The sequence below is a fragment of the Hemitrygon akajei genome, chromosome 6 (genome assembly GCF_048418815.1).
Source record: "Hemitrygon akajei chromosome 6, sHemAka1.3, whole genome shotgun sequence".
Lineage (NCBI taxonomy): Eukaryota > Metazoa > Chordata > Chondrichthyes > Myliobatiformes > Dasyatidae > Hemitrygon > Hemitrygon akajei.
The window spans coordinates 63,398,983-63,419,098 of record NC_133129.1 but is presented as its reverse complement, the minus strand read 5'-3'; the positions used below and the strand labels follow the sequence as shown (position 1 = coordinate 63,419,098).

At 42.4% G+C, this 20,116-nt stretch overlaps 1 protein-coding gene across 1 annotated transcript; it reads left to right on the top strand.

The window, feature by feature from the left end:
• Positions 1-1,070: 1,070 nt before the first annotated feature.
• On the top strand, positions 1,071-6,027 carry tal2 (T-cell acute lymphocytic leukemia 2). The gene is made up of 2 exons (XM_073047682.1): positions 1,071-1,417; positions 3,791-6,027. Exon 2 carries the CDS (start codon positions 3,805-3,807, stop codon positions 4,249-4,251), a length of 447 nt encoding a protein of 148 aa, XP_072903783.1. The 5' UTR covers positions 1,071-1,417; positions 3,791-3,804; the 3' UTR covers positions 4,252-6,027.
• The last annotated feature ends 14,089 nt before the right edge of the window (positions 6,028-20,116 follow it).

The window sequence follows — 20,116 nt, the reverse complement described above, 5'->3', positions numbered from 1 at the left end:
TCACAATAAATCGTCATCTCCAACAAGCGATTGTGTGAATATCTCACCTACATCCCACTTAGTTCTCTTTCAAAGAATTTCACAACTCCTTGTACACACTTTCCCCTCAAACCTTCCACATCTCTACTCTGAATGACTGATTTCTTTCGAGTCTTTACTAAGGCAACCTTCAGCTAAGATCAACAGCCCGCTGACTGGAGTTGTACAGAGGTGGATTTGTTTAAGTAGATTTATTATATGAACCGCGCCGCCGACTGACTTCGGACTGACTGCACCCACTGTCTGACACTGCGCCGTCACCTCGGAAAGTGCTGAGGGACGAGGCGAGTTGGCCCTTCTTAAAGCAACAGATGACCCTTTAGATAACATTAAACATCCAAAACGTTCATTTTCAAGACTAATCCAGATGAATCAATTAAAAGCGAAAAAGGGATTTCCACCCCGCCCCCTAAATATTAGAGCCCACTAGAGTCCTGGAAGTACGTCGGCCAGAAATGCAGGTGCGGTCTTTTGCTGTACAGAGTGCAATGAATAGTAAGGATCCTTTTTTATGTAACTCAAACCCATGGGGCAGTTTTTGCAACCCCATGATAATCGCCCTAATCGGATTATGTAAATTCCTACTCCACAAGGTAAAACGCCATAGCAGGCTGGCTGTCAATTTCAAACAAAGCACTTAAAGGGAGGGACAGAATTAATAGTATAAATTAGAAACTAGTTAAACTCGCGATAAATTATAAGAATCGCTGATTTATTTTTTTTAACCGGATGAAAGTAGTTTTTGCCTAACTTTTTAACTTGCGGGTCCTCGCGGCAATATGTATTCCGCTTGCATTTTATGAAATATAAGTTAAAATTAAGTTTAAGAACTGGCCGTATATCGGTGCATCAGGACGTCGCCTTCTAAAATCAGGAAAAGCACACTATTGTTTCTGAATGATGATTGAGGTGTTACCTTCCAGCAGCATCACATGTCAAGATGGGAACTGTCTGAAATATTAGCGGTCTTTCCCTTGGCAGTCGTAATTTCGGAAGGGTTTGGGCACAACTGAGGTAGTGCGAATCCACGCGCCAGTACTCCAGTCAGTGCAGCACTGCCTCGGCTTTCGAGGATGGAAAGCATTTTTTTTAAAATGAGGAAACAAGATGTCAATGAGCGAGAGGGGAAACCGAAGGCTCTTCTTGTCGAAGGAGACGGGAATACATTCACTTGTAGCTCGAAGTGGTGACACATGTCAAACAAAGGGACAGGCACGCTATAAATGACAGGAGCCCTCCCACCCCACTCGCTCCATAGGACGGCTCTGCGCCGAGCTGGGCTTCACACATTCAGGAGCATCCTCGTCGCGCAGCACTCAACCCCAACTTTCCCAGCCACTGCAGGCACGACCCCTCCTGCCAGCGCCTCCGACATCAGGTAAGAAGTGATCCCGTGCATTCAAAACATTAATCTAGGAAATAAATAAAACGGGGCAACCTTCTGCACCGCAGGTGTAAGTATTTCTCCCCAAAGTAACTTGCTTTCACTATAAGTCCTGTTTCGAGCGTTTCTTCTTCTTCTTCGAGTTATTTATACGTTTTTGTTTAAATTTAAAATTTGCCCACGGATAGCTTATTTTGCATTAGTTGAAAGGCAGCGGGAAGTACTGTATTGGATACAAGAAATGGCATTTCGTTTAATAAGGTTAATGCATTGCAATTCTGTGGTGGGGCGGGTAAGATTTTCAATCTATCTGTTTGTGAATAATGTAATTATGTTCAGGAACTCCATACACTCTGTCTGCTATTCTGATGTGAGAAGAGTGTTCCTGTGTGAGAAATTGTTCCCTTTATTATATGACTGGCTTGTTGGAGTGCTTTCTTTGCTACAATGCCATATTTTTACTATCACCTTTAATGGGTTTCAAAAATATGGGATAATCATGGCTGAGGTTGTAAAATAATCTGTGTCTGTGAAGGGACATGAAGGGTGTGATTAGACTGTGTTATTGATTTAAGGCTGAAAAGGTTCCTCTAAATCTGAGCTCAACTTCATCAATAATAATTTGATGTACTCTGCTCTATGCAATACCTTGGTTCCTTGTGCTCCGTATGTGGCTCAACCAGTACCTCCCCTCAGACCTGGCAAAAGCATCATCACCTGCAAGTTGCCCTTTCTACTCATTTACCATTCCCAGTTGGAAATGTGCTGCACCATTGTCAGTTCATTGTCACCAGGTCAAAATCCAGCAGCTCCCCCCCAAACATGCTGGGTCTGACCTCACCATACAAACTGCAATAGTTCAAGATGGAAACTCCTCATTACCTTCGCAAAGGAAGGTGGGGCAAGGCAATAAATATTGTCAGTGATTGAAATGCCTATACCGCACAAAGTAATTTTTAAAACATCTGCTAAAGTAAATAAGTATTGCAAGATTATCAATTATATCTATCAATACTATCTTTCAATATCTATCAATACTCTATTTACAAAGTCCATCTTATTATGAATGAATGGAGCAAAAATAAATATGAGGAAGCCATTTATCTAACTGGTTCTGCTGAACAGATAGACCACATTGATCTGTTTCTTATCTCTTCCTACTCATCTAGATTCTAACATCCTTCAGTAATTTGTCCAACAGAAGTGGCTTGACCTAATGAATGAATCTCTGTCCTAGTTGTTACATCAAGATGTGAAAGTGCTTCCTGATATTACTTAATTTTGAGGTTTACCCCCTTTCTCTGGACTTGTTGCCCCAGAGGAAATGGTTATCTCCTAAACAAAACTATTTAATGAATTTATGCAACTAACTAACATCACCATTTAATCTTGTATACTCAAATCTAGTGCTTCTGATTTAACTCCTTTAACTCTGATATAATCATATTTAATCTGTGAAAGTGCTCCCACCTTCACTTTCCCTACTTGAGCTCAAAACAGTGCAGAGAAATGAGGTGGGCTGGGACTAAGTCCCTAAGGGAACAAGAGGCAGATGAATAACCTAGTATCATTTATCACATTATGAAAACCAACCTCCCCTCCGTGGACTTGGTTTATTTTTCTTTCTGCCTCAGTAAAGTGGACAAAACAATTGAAGACCCCTGCCACCCTGGCCATTCTCTGTTCTCTCCCTTCCCATCCAACGGAAAACACAAAAGCTTAAAAGGATGTACCATAATGCTCAAGGACCGCTTCTATCCCACTTTAATAAGACTATTGAACGAACCTCTTTTACAATAGGATAGACTCTTGACCTTACAGAATGATCTGTGTGGATGGCATGAGAAAGTTTTTCACTGTACCTTGGTCCGTGAATTCATCTTCAAAGTTGCAAAGTGGTAGATGTGCATTCTACCACTGATACTCTACATTGAGCATTGATTTATTTAACAGAGGAAGGATTGCAAGGTCAACTAAACATGATAGGCTGCATTGTGAGTTGGTAACAAAGTTTGTGAGTTCAGCTTTTCCTCAGTAAGCATCATTTTGATGCTTCCAGTCCAGTGGTAAGGAAATCCTGCACAAGGGGAGATATCATCTTCACAATATGATGTTAAACCAGAGGTGATCAGCTCTCTCAGTTGACATAAAAGATCCCACCTTGGAGAAGAACAGACAGATTCTCCTCATTGTCCAGGGGTGGATTATTATTCCTCACTCAATATCACATGATCCAGTCATTATTTCACCTGTTGATTATCGGAGTTTGCAATGTGCATATTGACTGCTGTATTTCCTTCAATACGACGGCGACTCTACTTAAGCGGTCCCGTATTAAAATGTTTTGGTCCGACATTATCATTGCAGAGTTCCAAGGCAAGATGACCAGAAAGGTTTTTAGCAACACCAGGGAGCGATGGAGGCAACAGAACGTGAACAGCGCCTTTGCTGAGCTGCGGAAACTCGTCCCAACACACCCCCCAGATAAAAAACTCAGCAAGAATGAAATTCTTCGCCTGGCAATGAAGTATATCGATTTTCTGGTCAAGCTGCTAAAGGATCAGGGAATTGATGAAGAGAGCCCAGGGTCAAGTAAAGTTGAATCTTTCCCTGAAACTTGGCAACAGGGGTCCCAGAGAGAAGGGAGCCCAGAGGGTGACAGTAATGTCCCATCACCAGCATTGGGGTGCTGCAGCAGTTGGACAGAGACATTGCTGACACCAGAGGGACATTCCCAATCAAATGATCACACAATGACTCCCAGCACTACAATTTTGTACCTTAATCAATTTGCCCTGCTAAAAAACCTACAGGTTTTGACCCATTAGATACCAGTGTGACCAAATGTGAGTGTCTTGGGGTCTGCATAGCCCCTCAGTGATTTCTCGTTTACTGACCAAGATTAAATACTTCACCAGAAAATAAAACACATTTAAAAATATCAAATTAACTGAAAATCTTAATTTTGATGTGACATTCCTGTAGTTAACACAATGCATAGATTTACATTTGAAGGTTGATTAGTTAGTGCATTAATTTCCTTTCACATCTGTTTATTGAACATTAGCTATTTGTTGTATCACTGGATCCTGTCTACTTTCAGCTTGCTCCCTTCCATAAACTGAGATTGTCAGGGAGGTAAAGAAGCCCTGTGTGTGAGCAATGTTGTTGGATTCAATGGAAATTGAAATCTGATGATTTACATAAGGGACAGTTAAAAGACCAATATTTTCGCTTGCTATATTCTCTGCTTTGTGGCATACACAGGCAATGGACTGTGTGGTCAGTGTGCAATATACCTCTCATTTTCTACAATTGCATAGCACTTCCTGTTTAGCAGTTGAGTTTGGTGCTTGATGCCTGCCCACAATCACTGGAGGAACAGTCAATCCAAATGAGTTTATAGCAGTCCCAGAGCAAGTGGAGAACTGTTTAGAATAATAGAGGGCAGCTTTGAAATGTTGTCTAATAGTTCACACTGAATTTTATACATTTTAGTTTTAATTATTATTAAAATATAATTTATTCTTGTGGTTTGAATAATATTTTGTAATGTTGTGTTCTGAATGCTCAGTGCAATTATTTACTTAATTTATTTTGCTTACCTATTACGCTCCTGTGTGTTTGCCAAGCATTGCACTGAAATTGTGGTGGGGGACAGTGCAAGATAAGGGTGACATCATGTTAATGTTTAACCCCTTTGCCAAGGCACAAGACCTTCAGACCTGAATCAATCACAGCCTGTTTTACAATTCAACAGAGAAATAAACATCCTCATCCTGTATCTAACTAGCAAAGCCTTTCCATTAATGGGTACAAAGGTGTTAGCTTTCTCAGTTACCAATCAGAGCAGAACAGGCTGCCCAGTTCTCAAAATAAACAACAAGCTTACTTATACTTATTTCCAAATTAAGTTATTGTTAATGTTAATTAATTTAAAGGTATGTTTCTACTTAAGAGAGAGTGTAGAGGTTATTTACTATATTGGCCCCAAGAATGAGGTCTTACAGTTTTGTGTACAGAATGGATAATTCTGTTCAAAATCTAGAATGTTCTGGATGGAATGAATAAAGAGAATTTTTTTAAAATTAGGAGAATTATTATGGACCAGAGCTGATTTAAAGTCACTGTCAAAAGAACCAAAGGAGAGATGAAAATTAATGTTTACTTACAACTGGTAGTTTTGTTCTGAATTCACTGCCTGAAGTGTGGTGGAAACTGATTCAATTGTGGTACGGTATTAAAATGAACAGGGGTTGGAACGGGCTACCTCCAGCCTCTAATCGTCCAGTGATTTCATTCAATGTTATTACAAGGTGAACATTTTTGGTTGAACTAGCCAAAGTGTCTACCAATGAAAAAAAAATGCTTGAATTTCACGTTGGGAATTCTCAAATGAAGGTAAAAATAGAATGACATACAGGCATTGAAATCTGGCAGCTCTAAATTAAATGTATTTATTGTTAAATAATGTTAAAACAATAATGCTGCATTCTTGTGATTAGTGATACTTTCAACCAAGTATGTACTTTGTGTAATATGCTAAATGATTTTGATCATCTGTAATCATTTATACTGGATGTTGTAAATGCATGTGGAAATAAAGAAACAGAGTTGAGATTCTCTACCTTTATTTTTGACCAGCCTTTTTTAGGATAATAGAGTCATAAAGTCAAAGAAAAGTACAGCACAGAAACAGGCCCTTTGGCCCATCCAGTCCAGGTCGAAACCATTTCAGCTGCCGACTCCCATTGACCTGCATCAGGGCCATAGCCCTCCATACCCCTACCATCCATGTACCTGTCCAAACTTCACTTGTGTTGAAATCAAGCTCATATCACCACTTGTGCTGCCAGCTCTTTTCACACTCTCATGACCCTCTGAGTGAAGAAGTTTCACTTCATATTCCCCTTAAACTTTTCACCTTTCACCCTTAACCCATGACCTCTGGTTGTAGACCCATTCAACCTCAGTGGAAAAAGCCTGTTTGCCTTTACCCTATCTATACCTCTCATAATTTTGTATACCTCTGTCAAATCTCCTCTCGATCCTCTATGTTCTAAGGGATAAAGTCCTAACCTATTCTCTCTTTACTTACAACTCAGGTCCTCCTGGCTCAGCAACAACCTTGCAAATTTTCTCTGTACTCTTTCAACCTTATTTACATCTTTCCTGAAGGTAGGTGACCTGCACACAATACTCCAAATTAGGCCTCACCAACATCCTATACAACTTCTACATAACATCCCATCTCCTGTCAACACACACAAAATGCTGGAGGAACTCAGCAGGCCAGGCAGCATCTACAGAAAAGAGTATAGTCGACAGTTCGGGCCGAGACACTTCAGCAGGTCTGGAGAAAAAAAGATGAGGAGTCAGAGCTAGAAGGGATGGGATGGGAGCAAGAAACACAAGGTGATAGGTGAAACTAGGAGGGGAAGGGGTGAAATAAAGAGCTAAGAAGTTGATTGGTGAAAGAGATATAGGGCTGGAGAAAGAAGAATCTAATAGGAGAGGACAGAAGACCATGGACCCTCCTACTCTTCCTGGACACCCCGCTCTTGTCTTCTGCCTGCTCTGGATCTTTTCATTGCTATCTGCCAAGGAGACATCAACCATCTTGACTTCAGTGCTCCTCTCTCCAATTCCAACCTCACTCCTTCTGAACACACTGCTCTCCACTCTCTCCACACCAGTCCTAACCTCACCATCAAACCTGCAGATAAGTTGACTGGCATACTGACCCCTATCTTGCTGAGGCCCAGCAACAACTGTCTGACATCTCCTCTTATTTACCCCTCAAACAGGGTCCCACACAGGAGCACCAGGCCATTGTCTCCCACACCATCATCAACCATATTAGCTCTGGGGATCTCCCATTCACTGCCACCAACCTTATAATTCCCTCATCCCACACTTCCAATTCCTACCTCCTACCCAAGATCCACAAATCTGCCTCTCCATGTAGACCCATTGTTTCAGCTTGTTCCTGCCCCACTGAACTCATATCTGCATACCTTGAAACAGTTTTATCCCCCATTGTTCAGTCCATCCTGACCTACGTCCATGACACTTCACATGCTCTTGATCTTGTCAATGATTTCAAGTTCCCTGGTTCCAAGCATCTTATTTTTTCTATGGATGCCTAGTCCCTATCCACCTCCATCCCCCACCAGGAAGGCCACAAAGCTCTCCATTTCTTTCTGGACACCAGACCCAAACAGTTCCCCGACACCAACATTCTCCTCCGTCTGGCAGAACTTGTCCTCACTCTCAATAATTTCTCCTTTGGCTCCTCCCACTTCCTTCAAACAAAAGATGTAGCCATAGGTACTCGGATGGGTCCCAGCTATGTCTGCCTTTTTATCGGCTACGTGGAACAGTCTATGTTCCAAACCTGCACTGGTATTACTCCCCTGCTTTTCCTACGCTGCATCGATGACTGCATTGGTGCTGTTTCCTGCACCCATGCCAAACTCATTAACTTCATCAGCTTTGCCTCCAAATTCCATCCTGCCCTCAAATTTACCAGGTTCATTTCCGACGCCTCCCTCCTGTTTCTCGATTGCTCTGTCTCTATCTCTGGAGACAGCTTATCCACTGATGTCTATTACAAACCCACTGACTCTCACAGCTTCCTGGACTACACCTCTTCCCACCTGTTACTTGTAAAAATGCCGCCCCCTTCTCACAATTCCTCCATCTCCACTGCATCTGCTCTCAGGAGGAGGCTTTTCATTCCAGAACAAAGGAGATATCCTCCTTCTTCAAAGAAAGGGGCTTCCGTTCCTCCACCATCAACACTGCCCTCAACCGCATCTCTTCCATTTTGCGCACATCTGCCTTCACCCTGTCCTACCGCCACCCCATCTTTTGTCCTCACCTACCACTCCACCAGCCTCCACGTCCAGTACATAATTCTCCATAACCTCTGCCATCTCCAACGAGATCCCACCACCAAGCACATCTTTCCCTCCTCCCACATTCTGCTTTCTGTAGTGATCGCGACCTACATGACTCCCTTGACCATTCATCCCTCCCCATTGTCTCCTTCCTGGCACTTATCCTTGCAAGTGGAACAAGTGCGACACCTGCCCCTACACCTCCTCCCAGGTGAGGCAACACTTGACTTGTGAGTCTGTTGGGGTTGTCTATTGTATCTGGTGCTCCCGATGTGGCCTCTTGTATATTGGGGGGACCCCACGTACATTGGGAGACTGCTTCACCGAATCTGCCAGAAAAAGCAAGATCTCCCAATGGCCACCCATTTTAATTCCACTTCCCATTCCGAGTCTGATATGTCCATCCATGGCCTCCTCTACTGTCGCGATGAGGTCACATTTAGGTTGAACAACATCTTATATTCCGTCTGGGTAGCCTCCAACCTGCTGGCATGAACATCAATTTCTCAAACTCCTGGCAATGCCCCCTCCACTCTACTCTCCATCCCCTTTTCCTTCTCTCACCTTATCTCCTCGCCTGCCCATCACCTCCCTCTACTGCTTCTTTCCCTTTTTCTGTCTTTCATGGCCTTCTGTCCTCTCCTATTTGATTCTCCCTTCTCCAGTCTTGTATCTCTTTCACCAATCAACTTCCCAGCTCTTTATTTCACTCCTCCCCCTCCTAGTTTCATCTAACACCTTGTGTTTTTTCCTCCCCTCCCCGCCTTCTTACACTGACTCCTCATTCTTTTCCTCAAGGGAAGGGTCTCGGCCCAAAACGTCGAGTGTTCTCTTTTCCAAAGATGCTGTGGAGTTCCTCCAGCACTTTGTGTGTGTTTCTTGGATTTCTAGCATCAGCAGATTTTCTCTTGTTGTGATTAGACCCTGTCTCCTGTACTCAGTACTTTGATTTATGGCTTTCCTTATGACCCTATCTACCTTTCAATAAATAATGGACTTGTATTTCCAGATCATTTTATTCTGTCACACTCCTCAGTGCCCTACCACTTACCTACCAACTCTTCTTGGACCTACTGAAGTGCAACACCTTGCACTTCTCTGCATTAAATTCCATCTGCCATTTTTCAGCATATTTTTCCAGCTGATCCAGATCCTTCTGCAAGCCTTGGTAACCTTCCTCACTGTCCACCACACCCCAGTCTTGGTGTCATTTGCAAATCTGCTGATCCAGTTAACCACATTATCATGCAGATCGTTAATATAGATGACAAACAAGGGACCCAGCACCAATCCCTGTGGCGCTCCACTGGTCACAGGCCTCCAATCAGAGAGGCCACCATTTACTACCTGGCTTCTCCCACAAAGCCAATGTCTAATCCAATTTATACCCCATCTTGAATGCTGAGTGACTGAACCTTCTTGGCTAATCTTCCGTACAGGACTTGTCAAATGCCTTGCTAAGGTCCTTATGGACAATATCCACTTCCTTGCATTCATCTACTTCCTGGTTACTTCCTCAATAGTCTCTATAAGATTGGTTGGACATGACCTACCACGCATGAAGCCATGCTGACTATCTTTAATCAGTTCATGTCCATCCAAATACTTAAATATCCGGTCCCTTGGAATATCTTCCAATAACTTTCCTAGTCGATAATTTCCTGGTTTATGTTTAGAGCCTTACCTAAACAATGGGACAACACTGGCTATCCTCCAGTCCTCTGGTCCCTCTCCTGTCACAAAGGATGATTTATATATTTTTATGTGGCCCTCAGTATTTTCTGCACTTCCTTCCCATAAGGTCCAAAGAAACAACTTGTCAGGCCCTGGGGATTTATCCACTTTGATTTGCTTCAGGACAGCAAACACCTCCTCCTCTGTAATCAGTACAGGGTCCATGAAGTTGATGCTGCTTTGTCTCACTTCTAATAATAATAATAATCATTATGGCTGCATTGAGCCATATAAAACCAAGGACTTGATTGGTGTGGCAACACAATGGCATCCTCCAAGAGGACCACGACCTTGTTGTGGTTTGGAGGCTTACGTGTTTCAATGACCCAGAGAGCTATGCTGCCTGCAGTCAGGGCTTTATGCTTTGGCTCTCGGTAGGGTCACCCATGACAAACAGGTCAAAGGGTAGAGGCCAGATCAAGAGTGGTTCACTGGTCCTCCAGGTTCAGCAGGTGGGGGGTTCAACTCAGGCTAACAACCCTGACTGGTCAAACAAAACTGTTACGGAAACAGCAATAAAGAACCCTACATCTTTGTATGACAGTATTCCTGAGCCTCTACCTAAGAGTTGCATTGCTGACAGAAGTGAAAACCAGGAGGGAGCTACCAGCACAATGAATCTCCCTGACCACTGCCAAGGAGATGGAGGACCTTCAAAACTGCCCTAAAAGCCAGCAGGCGTAATGGGCAGTAAGTAAGTAAACACTATGGCATTACATGCAAAACAAATCTAATTGATTTGTTACAACGTGGGTCAACGCAAGCCTGAGGAAAAATACCTTATCTTCTCTCTGGACATGTTGCAGAGTTCATATTATATATTAACTCCTGCAAAAGGTCTCCAACCTCATTCTTACTCTCTGCTTGCATCAGAACTGGCTGTTTGCCATTTTCCCTCAATTATTCCCATTCTCTTTGTTTAGTCTGGACTGATAGGCATGTCCCATAGTTTTGCTGTTAGCAGACCTCTACCTGCCTCTTCAAGTCATTTGTTCTCACCCTATTAGAGATATACTTGTTTCTCTACCCATCCCTTGCCCACCTTCTCTACCACTGACTCATTTCCTCTTGTGCACAAAATTATGAGGGCTATACATAGGGTAAATGCAAGCAAGCTTTTCCCACTTAGGTTTGGTGGGACTACAACCGGAAGTCATGGGTTAAGGGTGCGAGGTGAAAAATTTAAGGGGAACATGAGGGGAAACTTCTTCACTCAGGACGTCGTGAGAGTGTGGAACGAGCTGCCAGCACAAGTGGTGCATGTGAATTTGATTTCAACATTTAATCGAACTTTGGATTGGTACATGGATGGTGGGGGTATGGAGGGCTATGGTCCTGGAATAGACAGTTTAAATAGTTACGGCCTGGACTAGATGGGCCAAAGGGGCTGTTTCTGTGCTGTACTTTTCTATGACTCTGACTCTGGTTTCCAGTTCTGATGAAGGATCTTTGACCTGAAACTCGAACTGCTTCTCTTTCCACAGAAGTTGCTTGACCCACTGAATGTTTCGAGCATTTTCTGTTTTTACTTCAGATTTCCAGTAGCTGCAGTATTTTTTTAGATTTTCAAATCTAATGGCTGATGGTTCTGCAGTGTCAGATCAAACGGGACCTAGCAGAGCCAATGAAAATCCATAAAGTTTAGTAAATAGTAACCAGATCAATGCCACCAACGCTCAGCCTGGTGAAAGCAAGGGGATTAGGAGAAATAGAATGAAATCTATTTACAAAGCCAGGAACTCATTAGTTGGTGTGAAGATTGGCCTAAGGGGATTTGAAATATCCTACCAGAAGAGACAAGGCTTCTTATTGAGATAGAATTTAAGGTCAGAGTTGGGAAGCAGTCTTGGCCACTTTCCTAAAAATCTGAAGATATTGATTCAAGCAGTTTGATAGGAAACCTGTAAAAAAATGCTGGGGGAGGGAGCAAATCTAGGCAGCAACATAAATATAAAATAATTCCTAATAGGAAATTCACATGGAACCTCTTTATTCAGGGTTCAGTGAGAATATGGAACTTTCTCCTGTAGGAAGGAATCAAATCATATACTGGATTAAATGGAAACGGAGGCAGAAAGGAATAGGGGGATATAATGACCTAGTGAGATGAAACAGAGTGGAAGGAGCTTTGCATGGAGCATAAAGCCAGTGGCACTGCTGTAGACAATATGGGAAATGAATGCCATACCTTGGCATTCTTTGTAATCCAATTGGTAGGAAAATTCAGATATCAGCGTGCAGTGAAATTCACGCAAAGCTCACAGAGTAAACAGCCCACATGGGTAAATACATGCAGTGATAAATACAAGAATGAGAGCAGAAGATCTGAATGGCATTGTGCAAACTGAACACAAAAAGAAATGGAAAAGAGATAATAATGGTACAGGTAGAATTAAGGGTTTGAGGAAATCAGAACCAGAATCAGGTTTATTATCACCAGAATGTGCTGTGACATTTGTTAACTTAGCAGCAGCAGTTCAATGCAATATATAATATAGCAGAGATATAAAAATAATAAATATAATAATAATCAATAAACAAGTGAATCAATTATGTATATTGAATAGATTTTTAAAAAGTGTAAAACACAAATATTGTATATTTAAAAAAATGAGGTAGTGTCCAAAGATTCAATGTCCATTTAGAAATCAAATGGCAGAGGGGAAGAAGCTGTTCCTAAATCACTGAATGTGTGCCTTCAGGCTTCTGTACATCCTACCTGATGGTAACAATGAGAAAAGGGCATGCCCTGGGTGCTGGAGGTCCTTAATAATGGACCACCGCTGAGCCATCACTCCGTAAAGATGTCTTGGGTACTTTGTAGGCTAGTACCCAAGATAGGACTGACTAGATTTCCAAACTTCTGCAGCTCCTTTCAGTCCTGTGCAGTAGCCCCTCCATACCAGACAGTGATGCAGCCTGTCAGAATGCTCTCCACGGTACAACTATTGAAGTTTTTGAGTGTATTTGTTGAGTGCTTCAAACTCCTAATAAAGTATAGCCGCTGTCTTGCCTTCTTTATAACTATATCGATGTTGGGACCAGGTTAGGTCCTCAGAGATCTTGACACCAAGGAACTTGAAGCTGCTCACTCTCTCCACTTCTGATCCCTCTATGAGGATTGGTATGTGCTCCTTCGTCTTACCCTTCCTGAAGTCCACAATCAGCTCTTTCATCTTACTGATGTTGAGTGCCAGGTTGTTGCTGCAGCATCATTCTACTAGTTGGAATATCTTACTCCTGTATGCCTTCTCGTCACCACCTGAGATTCTACCAACAATGGTTGTATCATTAGCAAATTTGTAGATGGTATTTGAGCTATGCTTAGCCACACAGTCATGTGTATATAGAGAGTAGAGGTGCGTCTGTGTTGATCGTCAGAGAGGAGGATATGTTATCACCAATCCATACAGATTGTGGTCTTCTGGTTAGGAAGTCGTGGATCCATTTGCAGAGGGAGGTACAGACACCCAGGTCCACTGTGACTGAGGTGTGAAAGTGGTGATTCGTTCAAGAGGCTAACAGCAGTGGGGAAGAAACTGATCTTGAGTCAGGTCATCCATGCTTTCAATCTCCTGACTCTTCTCCGAGAAGATAGAAGCAAGTACAAGGAATGACCAGGGTGCAGGTGTCTTTCATGATACTGTTAGCTTTCCTGAAGCAATGCACCATGAAGTTGTTAGACCAGGCTGAAGTGCTACCTAAAGTGCTACCAGGCTGAAGATTTTCTAGAGTCCAAGAAAATCCCCATGGACAGGCTAAATCTTCTCCAATGCCTACCCTATACATCTAACTCATGACAACAGGAAAACAATGTGGACTGATCATCTGTGAGGCTGGAAGAGTGATAGATTAGATATATTGAGAAGTAGTTACTTCAAGCTGCAGGACACAGCAAACTGGGTGGCAGTCAGGAAGGGGAAAAGGGTTAAGTGTGGAATATGCCTGATAGACAGGTATATCACTTTGGATACTGTTGGGGGTGTTGACCTAACAGGAAAGTCACAGTGGTCAGGTCTCCCTCTGTGATTCAGAAGGCAAAGGGAGAGAAGAGGCACACTGTAGTGATAGGGGATTCATTAGTTAGGGAATGGACAAGAGGTTCTGTGGCTGAGAATGAGATTCCCGGATGGTATATTGCATCCCTGATGCCAGGGTCTGTGGATATCTCAGACAGAGTCCTCAGCATTTTTAACTGGGAGGGTGAACAGCCAGAAGTCGTGGTCCATGTACGTACCAATGACATGGATAGAATGAGTGACAAGGTTCTGCATAGAGAGGTCAGGGAGTTAGGTGCTAAATTAAAGGGCAGGACCTTCAGGGTTGTGATCTCAGGATTACTACCTGTGCCATGTGCTAGTGAGGCCAAACTAGGAAGATTATATAGTTTAATACATGGCTAAAGATTGGTGCAGGAGGATCTTTGGATCATAGGGCTCTCTTCCAGGGAAGGACGGACCTGTACAGAAGGACGATTTGCACCTGAACTGGAGGGGGACTAATAGCCTAGCGGGAAGTATTGTTAATGCTGCATGGTGGGGATTAAACTAGAGTTGCAAGTGGATGGGAACCAGAGTGCCAGAACAGTTAGTGGAGAGGTTGTGAAGGCAGATGTTCCTCAGACAGAGTTAGGAATTGAAAGGTTCAGCATGGTGCAACTTGTATCCTGAGCTGTGTATATTTCAATGCAAAAAGTATCGAAGGAAAAGTGGATAATAGTGCTGAAGATGAGGTAGCTGGCTTACAAACAGAGGCAATGAGTAGTGAAGAGAGACTGTTGATAGGGCAAAATTGCAGTCAACAGCATAAGTTGCAATGTAATAGGTGGATAAAATTGAAAAGGGTGAATACAGGACTGAAGGTGTTATACTTGAATGTGTGCAGTATGTGGAATAAGGTAGACAAACTTGTAGTACAGTTGCAGATTGGCAGGTACAATGTTGTAGGCATCACTGAATCATGGCTCAAAGAAGATTATAGATTATAGCCGGGAGCTTAATGTCCAAGGATACACATTGTATTGAAAGGACAGGCAGGAAGGCAGAGGGAGCAGCATTGCTCTGTTGGTAAAAAATGAAATCAAATCATTAGAAAGAGTTGACATAGGAACAGAAAACATTTAATCTTTGTGGATAAAGTTGCAAGGCTAAAAAGACCTTGATGAAAGTTGTATACAGACCCTCAAACAGTAGTAAGGGTGTGGTCTACAAATTACAACTGGAGGTAGAAAATGCATGCCAAAGGGGTAACGTTGCAACAGTCATGGGGGATTTCAACACGTAGGTAGATTGGGAAAATCAGGTTGGTGCTGGATTCCAGGAGGGGGAGTTTCTGGAGTGCCTATGAGATGGTTTTTTTTACAGCAACTTGTGGTTGAACCCACTAGGGGATTAGGTGTTTTGCAATGAACCGGAATTGATTAGAGACCTTAAGGTAAAAGAACCCTTAGGGGGAAGTGATCATAATATGATCAACTTCACCCTGAAATTTGAGAAGTCAGTCAGATGTATTACAGTGTAGTAAAGGGAATTACAGAGGCATGAGAGAGGAGTTGGCCAGAATTAATTGGAAAAGAACACTGGCAGGGATGATGGCAGTGCAGCAATGGGTGGAATTTCTGGAAGCAATTCATAAGGCACTGGATACATACATCCCAAAGAGGCAGAAATATTCAAAAGGAAAGATGACACAATTGTGGCTAAGAAAAGAAGTCAAAGCCAGCACAGAAGCCAAGGAAGGAGCATGTAATAGAACAACAATTAATGGGAAGTTAGAGGATTGGAAAGCTTTTGAAAACCAACAGAAGGCAACTAAAACCTTTGATAAAGTCCTACAAAGGAGATCAGTGGGCAAAATTAGGGCACATGGTATTGGGGGCAGAGTACTGACATGGATTGAAAATTGGCTGGCTGACAGGAAACAAAGAGTAGCAATTAATGGGTCCCTTTCGGAATGGCAGGCTGTGACCAGTGCGGTACCGCAAGGTTCAGTGCTGGGACCGCAGCTGTTTACAATATACATTAATGATTTAGATGAAGGGATTAAAAGTAATGTTAGCAAATTTGCCGATGACTCAAAGCTGGGTGGCAGTGTGAAATGTCAGGAGGATGTTATGAGAATGCAGGGTGACTTGGACAGGCTAGGTGAGTGGGCGAGTGTATTGCAGATGCAGTTTAATGTGGATAAATGTGAGGTTATCCACTTCGGTGGCAGGAACAGGAAGGCAGATTACTATCTAAATGGAGTCAAGTTAGGAAAAGGTGAAGTACAACGAGATCTAGGTGTTCTTGTACATCAGTCAATGAAAGCAAGCATGCAGGTACAGCAGGCAGTGAAGAAAGCTAATGGCATGCTGGCCTTTATAACAAGAGGAATTGAGTATAGGAGTAAAGAGGTCCTTTTGCAGCTGTACAGGGCCCTGGTGAGACCCCACCTGGAGTATTGTGTGCAGTTTTGGTCTCCAAATTTGAGGAAGGACATTCTTGCTATTGAGGGAGTGCAGCGTAGGTTCACAAGGTTAATTCCCGGAATGGCGGGACTGTCATATGTTGAAAGATTGGAGCGACTGGGCTTGTATACACTGGAATTTAGAAGGATGAGAGGGGATCTGATTGAAACATATAAGATTATTAAGGGATTGGACACACTGGAGGCAGGAAGCATGTTCATGCTGATGGGTGAGTCCAGAACTAGAGGCCACAGTTTAAGAATAAGGGGTAGGCCATTTAGAACAGAGATGCGGAAAAACATTTTCACCCAGAGAGTGGTGGATATGTGGAATGCTCTGCCCCAGAAGGCAGTGGAGGCCAAGTCTCTGGATGCTTTCAAGAGAGAGTTAGATAGAGCTCTTATAGATAGCGGGGTCAAGGGATATGGGGAGAGGGCAGGAACGGGGTACTGATTGTGTATGATCAGCCATGATCACAGTGAATGGTGGTGCTGGCTAGGAGGGCCGTATGGCCTACTCCTGCACCTACTGTCTATTGTCTATTATCTGGTCATTAAGAAGGTAAAGATGGAATATGAAAGTAAGATAGCAATAATATTAAACAAGGTACCAGAAGTTTCTTCATCAGGGGTCTTAGCCCAACACATCGATTGTATTCTTTTCCATTGATGCTGCCTAACCTGCTGAGTTCCTCCAGCATTGTATGTGTGTTGCAAGTATTTTGCATTGGTCTTCACTGTGGAAGATACTAGCAGAATGGTGGAAGTTCCAGGCCTCAGGGTTCATGAAGTGTGTGAAGTTTGCATTGCTAGGGCAAAGATTATTGGGAAACTGAAAGGTCTGAAGGTGGATAAGTCATCTGCAGAAAGGGTGTACGCCTCGGGGTTCTGAAAGAGGCGGCTGAAGAGATTGTGAAAGCTTTGCAATGATCTTTCAAGAATTACTAGATTCTGGAATGGTGCCAGAAGACAGGAAAATTGCAAATACCACTCTACTTTTCAAGAAGGGAGAGAGGTAGAAGAAAGGAAACTATAGGCTAGATAGTCTAGCCTCAGTGGTTGAGAAGATGTTGGAGTCGATTATCAAGGATGAGGTCTCAGGGTACTTGGAGGCTCATGATAAAATAGGCCGTAGTTAGCATGGTTCCTCAAGGGAAAATCTTGCCTGACCAATCTGTTGGAATTATTTGAAGAAACAGCAAGTAGGATAGAATATAATACAAGAGGGCTAGAATATAAAAGCAAGGATGCAATGTTGAGACTTTATAAAGCATTGGTGATGCCTCACTTGGAGTATTGTGATCAATTTTGGGCCCTTATCTTAGAAGGGTTGTGCTGAAACTGTAAAAGGTTCGAAGGAGGTTCACAAAAATGATTCCAGGTTTGAATGGCTTGTCATATGAAGTGTGTTTAATTGCTCTGGGCCAGTATTTAATAAAATTCAGATGAATGAGAGGTGACCTCATTGAAACCTATTGAATGGCAAAAGGCCTTGATAGAGTGGATGTGGGGAAGATGTTTCCTAAGAGTCTAAGAGCAGAGGACAAAGTCTTAGAATAGTGGGGTGTTCTTTTAGAATGGAGATGAGGAGGAATTTCTTTAGCTAGAGAGTGGTGAATCTGTGGAATCTGTTGCCACAGACAGCTGCGGAGGCCAAATCTTTATGTATATTTAAGGCAGTGGTTAATAGATTCTTGATTAGTCAGGATATGAAGGGATATGGGGAGAAGGCAGAAAATTGGGGCTAAGAGAAAAATTGGATCAGCCATGATGAAATGGTGGAGCAAACACAATAGCCAAATGACCAATTCGGCTCCTATATCTTACAGTCTTATGGTCTATACATCTACCCCATGACAACAAAACACCATGGACTGACAAGCCAAATCTCCAGTGCCTACGCTATACATTTTCCCCTGTGACAATAAAACAATGTGGACTAACAAGCCAAATCTTCTCCAGTGCCTACCCTATACATCCAGCCCACAACAACAGCAAAACAACGTGGACTGTGCAAATATGAGAAGAAAGCAGAAAATTTTAGAAATGCTCAGAGAGTCTCAGTGAGGAGAGAAACTGAGTTAACAGTTCAATTTAATAACTTCTTTACTATCTGAAAAACAAACACTTCTCATTGCTGATTATATACAGTATACTGTTTATCCTGATGATACTTTCTAACTATCCAAGTTGGGGACCTGTGGTAGGGAGAGAGAAGAATAATAATTGCATCTATGGGGTACTGTAACCTCTTTCTTTAGACAGGAGTTGATAGAAGATATCCTTCATGGATCCATAGTACAGTAAATCTTTCTTCGATGGAGGAAGAGTGGAGAAGATTTACACCATCAGATCCATTCTATGATACCCACAGCGACCTCAACAAGTACTAAAATATTCTTCAACCAAAGAAAACCGGCTTGCAATTTTGAAAATGATGGCGTCAATGTGTCCATGGAAAAATCCTACAGACAAGAATGTGGTAATGGCCAGATCATTTATTCTAATAATGCTTGAGTATAAATTTAGATCAATAGACTGTGGTAATGCTAAGATTTCTTGAGATAATAGCCCCTTTCCCATCCACCCAAGTGGGAAGTGGAGCTATGGCTTAATACTGCATCCAAAATACAGAAGTATCTGATAGTGTATTGTGCCTCAGCACTACATTGGAAGTGTCACTCTGTTTCTTGCGTTCTCGTCACTGGTGTAGGATATTATAGCAGTCTCCTAAGACAATGGTGCTACCTACTGCAATATTATGACTAGTTCAGTGTGTATGTAGACCTTAAATTGTAGGATAAGTGTGTGAATATGGCACATGACTGCGAATTTATTTTCTACATTAAAGATGTCTAAGAACCACTATCAGTTTCAAAACTGAAAGCAAAGCAGGGCTTGGAATAGCTGGAATCTTGTACAAAATCTAATAGTGACTGTGGTTAAACAAAAGATCAGCTTGCCTTCAAATTGGAAACCCACTGCTTGATCTTGTAAATAGAAATAACTGCTGAATTCACATGAATGGAAATTAGATGAGTAAATCATAGAACTCAATTAACTAATGGATTTCTTAATTGATCGTATTTAAACCAAACTGGAAAGACAAACAACGTTATCTTCTTTCTCCATATTTCTCATTGAAGCCTCTAATCACTTTGGAGCTTACTTTGAATGGCCTCCATTGTAAACTGCCATTAGTCTGAGAAATGATAACGTCCAAGTAAGCAAAAGCCCAATAAGTCAAACAAACCATCATATCTGCAAACATGCACATTAATTTATTGATGTTGCTGATACAATAGATAACTTTATTTATGTATTTATTGAGATACAGCACGGAATAGACTTCCCAGCCCTTTCAGCTATGCCACCCAGCAATATCCCAACCTAACCCTAGCCTAATCACAGGACAATTTACAATGGCTGATTAACGTACCAACCAGTATGCCTGTGGTCTGTGGGATGAAACTGAAGCACCTGGAGGAAACCCACACAGCTGCAGGGAGAACGCACAAACTCCTTACAAGCAGAAGCGGGACTTGAACCTTGGTCTGCTGTACTGTAGCGCGTTGTGCTAACGACTCTGCTACTGTGCTTCCTCAAACTT

Bases quoted from the DNA above. Each gene is read 5' to 3' on its own strand.
- tal2 (XM_073047682.1), top strand. From the start codon at position 3,805: ATGACCAGAAAGGTTTTTAGCAACACCAGGGAGCGATGGAGGCAACAG.